Source organism: Poecilia latipinna, unplaced genomic scaffold (genome assembly GCF_001443285.1).
Source record: "Poecilia latipinna isolate Pla-1442-1.1 unplaced genomic scaffold, P_latipinna-1.0 Scaffold24, whole genome shotgun sequence".
NCBI classification, from domain to species: Eukaryota; Metazoa; Chordata; class Actinopteri; order Cyprinodontiformes; family Poeciliidae; genus Poecilia; species Poecilia latipinna.
Genome location: NW_015112640.1, coordinates 697049 through 699737, shown reverse-complemented (window position 1 = coordinate 699737; position 2689 = coordinate 697049). Strand labels below are relative to the sequence as shown.

General features: G+C 43.8%; 1 protein-coding gene across 1 annotated transcript; it reads right to left on the bottom strand.

The window, feature by feature from the left end:
* Positions 1-878: 878 nt before the first annotated feature.
* On the bottom strand, positions 879-2356 carry gpx1b (glutathione peroxidase 1b). Its single transcript, XM_015037341.1, has 2 exons — positions 2060-2356; positions 879-1538 (listed from the first exon to the last, which is right to left on the bottom strand). Exons 1-2 carry the CDS (start codon positions 2273-2275, stop codon positions 1188-1190), a joined length of 567 nt encoding a protein of 188 aa, XP_014892827.1. The 5' UTR covers positions 2276-2356; the 3' UTR covers positions 879-1187.
* Positions 2357-2689: the final 333 nt, after the last annotated feature.

The window sequence follows — 2689 nt, the reverse complement described above, 5'->3', positions numbered from 1 at the left end:
CCTTTTAAAATTACCACCCCAAAAAAAAAAAAAAAAAAAAAAAGGTTTATTGCCACCCTTCCCCCCCCCCCCCCAAGTGTCCCTTAACTGAACTGTGCACTGTGAGCTTTGAACATTTCACCGAGTAGGTTGGAGATTGTGTCCGGTCTGCAAAGCTGCCTAGGTGTGGCCACACACCTCAGCAGATGGTGCTTGCAAGGTGAGTATTAATCAGATATGCGGCTAACTGTAGTAACCCTGTAGTAACTGGAGAAGCTGCAGACACACAGGACAAGCGCAGAACAAAAAACACTCTGAGAACCTGTGGCAAGACTCGAAATAAAAAATGCTTTCCATGTCATTTGACTGAGCTTAAACTGTTTTCTCTGGATGTGCAAATGTGGTTTGATACATAACCCCAAAGACCTCAAGTTGTAAAACTGGAAAAACTCGTGTATCATTTACCTTCCACTTTAGGAAGGCACTATAAATCTCCACAACGTTTGCTTTCAAAAACATCTCAAATCTAAACACTACAGCAAACTGACCCACACCCTGAACTTAAATCTCTGCTGTGATTATGGGCAACCGGGTGAGGCTGAACAGAAAACATCTGTGTTGCAACATAACCTATAGTTGCAGGTGATGCAATATAATTACTAGCCACTCCTGCTGTCTGGTGGCAAAATGGACTATGATCTGCCACAGCGTGCAAGAGTGTGTGGCTGCAAGTAGAGGCCACGGAGTACATCAGTGATTTTGCAAAAATGTTTTTAAGTTAGCTTACTCTACCTCTACTTGCTAAAGAGTATTCAAATAATAAAAGGAAGATAATAGAAACTTATAAATGCTTCGATGGCATAGAGCTGAAGGTTTGGGGGACAATTAAAAAGACAAAGTTTGGATAAAAACTTTTATTGGTCCTCGCATCACACCACAACCGTGCTTTACGTGCAACCGATGAAGCTGTAGACATTGCATCTTTTACATTTCATCCGACACCCCCCTTACACCTGGTTTCAGAGGACGTCTTCATGTAGTAAAAACAAACAACACAGCTATCAGACACAGGAGAGCACAGGTGATGCCAACATCTGGAGAAACCACGGAGGGAATAGAAAAGGCCCACGGATGTCTCCCTGGTGAATTACAAGTTGGAACCTGATTTATTCCTGGACATAATTGGGCCAGGGTGAGCTGTTGGGTGGTTAGGTCGCCTGACTGAGGAGCTTCTTGATGTCCTCCTCGATGTCGCTGGTGAGGAACCTCCTGCTGTAGCGCTTAAAGGGCACCCCGTCTGGCCCAATGAGGAACTTCTCGAAGTTCCAGGCCACGTCGTTCCGGCTCACTGGGCTCCAGATGATCAGCTTGGGGTCGGTCATCAGGGATGAAGGCTCGTCGCTGGGGAATGGGAGCTTTTCTTTCAGGAACACAAACAGGGGATTGGCGTCCTTCCCATTGACATCCACCTTCTCCAGGAGCTGAAACTTTGGCTCAAAGCCGTTTCCTGGACGGACATGCTTCAGGGACAGGAGGATTTCTTCATTCTTGCAGTTCTCCTGCGGGTTGATCATTAATACGGATCTTAACTAGCGGTCTTACTCATGTTGCCTCTTATCGAGATCAGGAAGAATTAAGCAAAGAAAACTGAACTTCCTCTTTTCTGTGAAATCTTTTACGACTACTTGCAACTTCTAGGAACCACTTCTAAGTTGTTCCTGGTTTAATGCATTAAACTATGTGGTTTAATGCATTAAAGTACCAAAAAACGAAGAAGAATAAAAAATAGAAGTAGTATAATGTATAATAAATATTTATTTGTTTGTTGGGTGGAACTTTCAATAAACCACAATTTCCTCTTCTAAAAAACAAAATCCCTCAAAATTGAAACTACAGGTGCAAACGACCATTTTTAACCACGTAAATTCAAACAAACTAATATCCTCATCTCTTCAATTTAAATTGCAATTGAGGCAAAAGCTTTTTCATGATGAAATGCAAATTAGGGAAAATAAAAACTTAGAAACAAACCCTCCCAAACCCGGGGGGTAAACAGCATAGTAAGAGTGAATTGTCTCACCTGATGGCCGAACTGGTTGCAGGGCACTCCCAGGATAACGAGCCCCTTACCGGAGTACTTCTCGTGGAGCTCGTTCATCTGGGTGTAATCCCTGACGGTCGTGCCTCAGAGAGACGCGACATTCTCAATAAGGACGACTTTTCCCTGAAGCGAGGAGAAGTTAAACATTTCTCCTGTCAACAGTTTAGCCGTCAGGCTGTAAAATTTCGATGCCATTATTCAGGTTTTCCTCCAAAGACGTAACCTAAGTCAAGTGCGCAGTTTTCTGCGCTTCCTACACCCGCTCCCTGGTTCTTAAACTGTCAAAGAGTCTGTTTTCCCTTGTCGAGACAGTTACCCGCCTATACCGTCAGTAGGCTTACGTTTCGTTTATGCAATCAAGATAGTTCACCCCCCATCAACAGTTGGCGAACTCAAGATAGACTAGACGCTTTCGTTTAGAAAGAAGACACCTGACATGGGGGCTGAACAAGTGGGGTTAGGTAAATGTTGAGGTGTCTTGTACCCTTACGTTCAAGTTTCTTAGTTTCCCCCCTCCCTAATTCTCAGTCAGACAAACAACAAAGATGCTGCCATATTCTGCGTTTTATATCGAATGTAGCGAGTTTTACACTCCACGTAGCGTCGCCT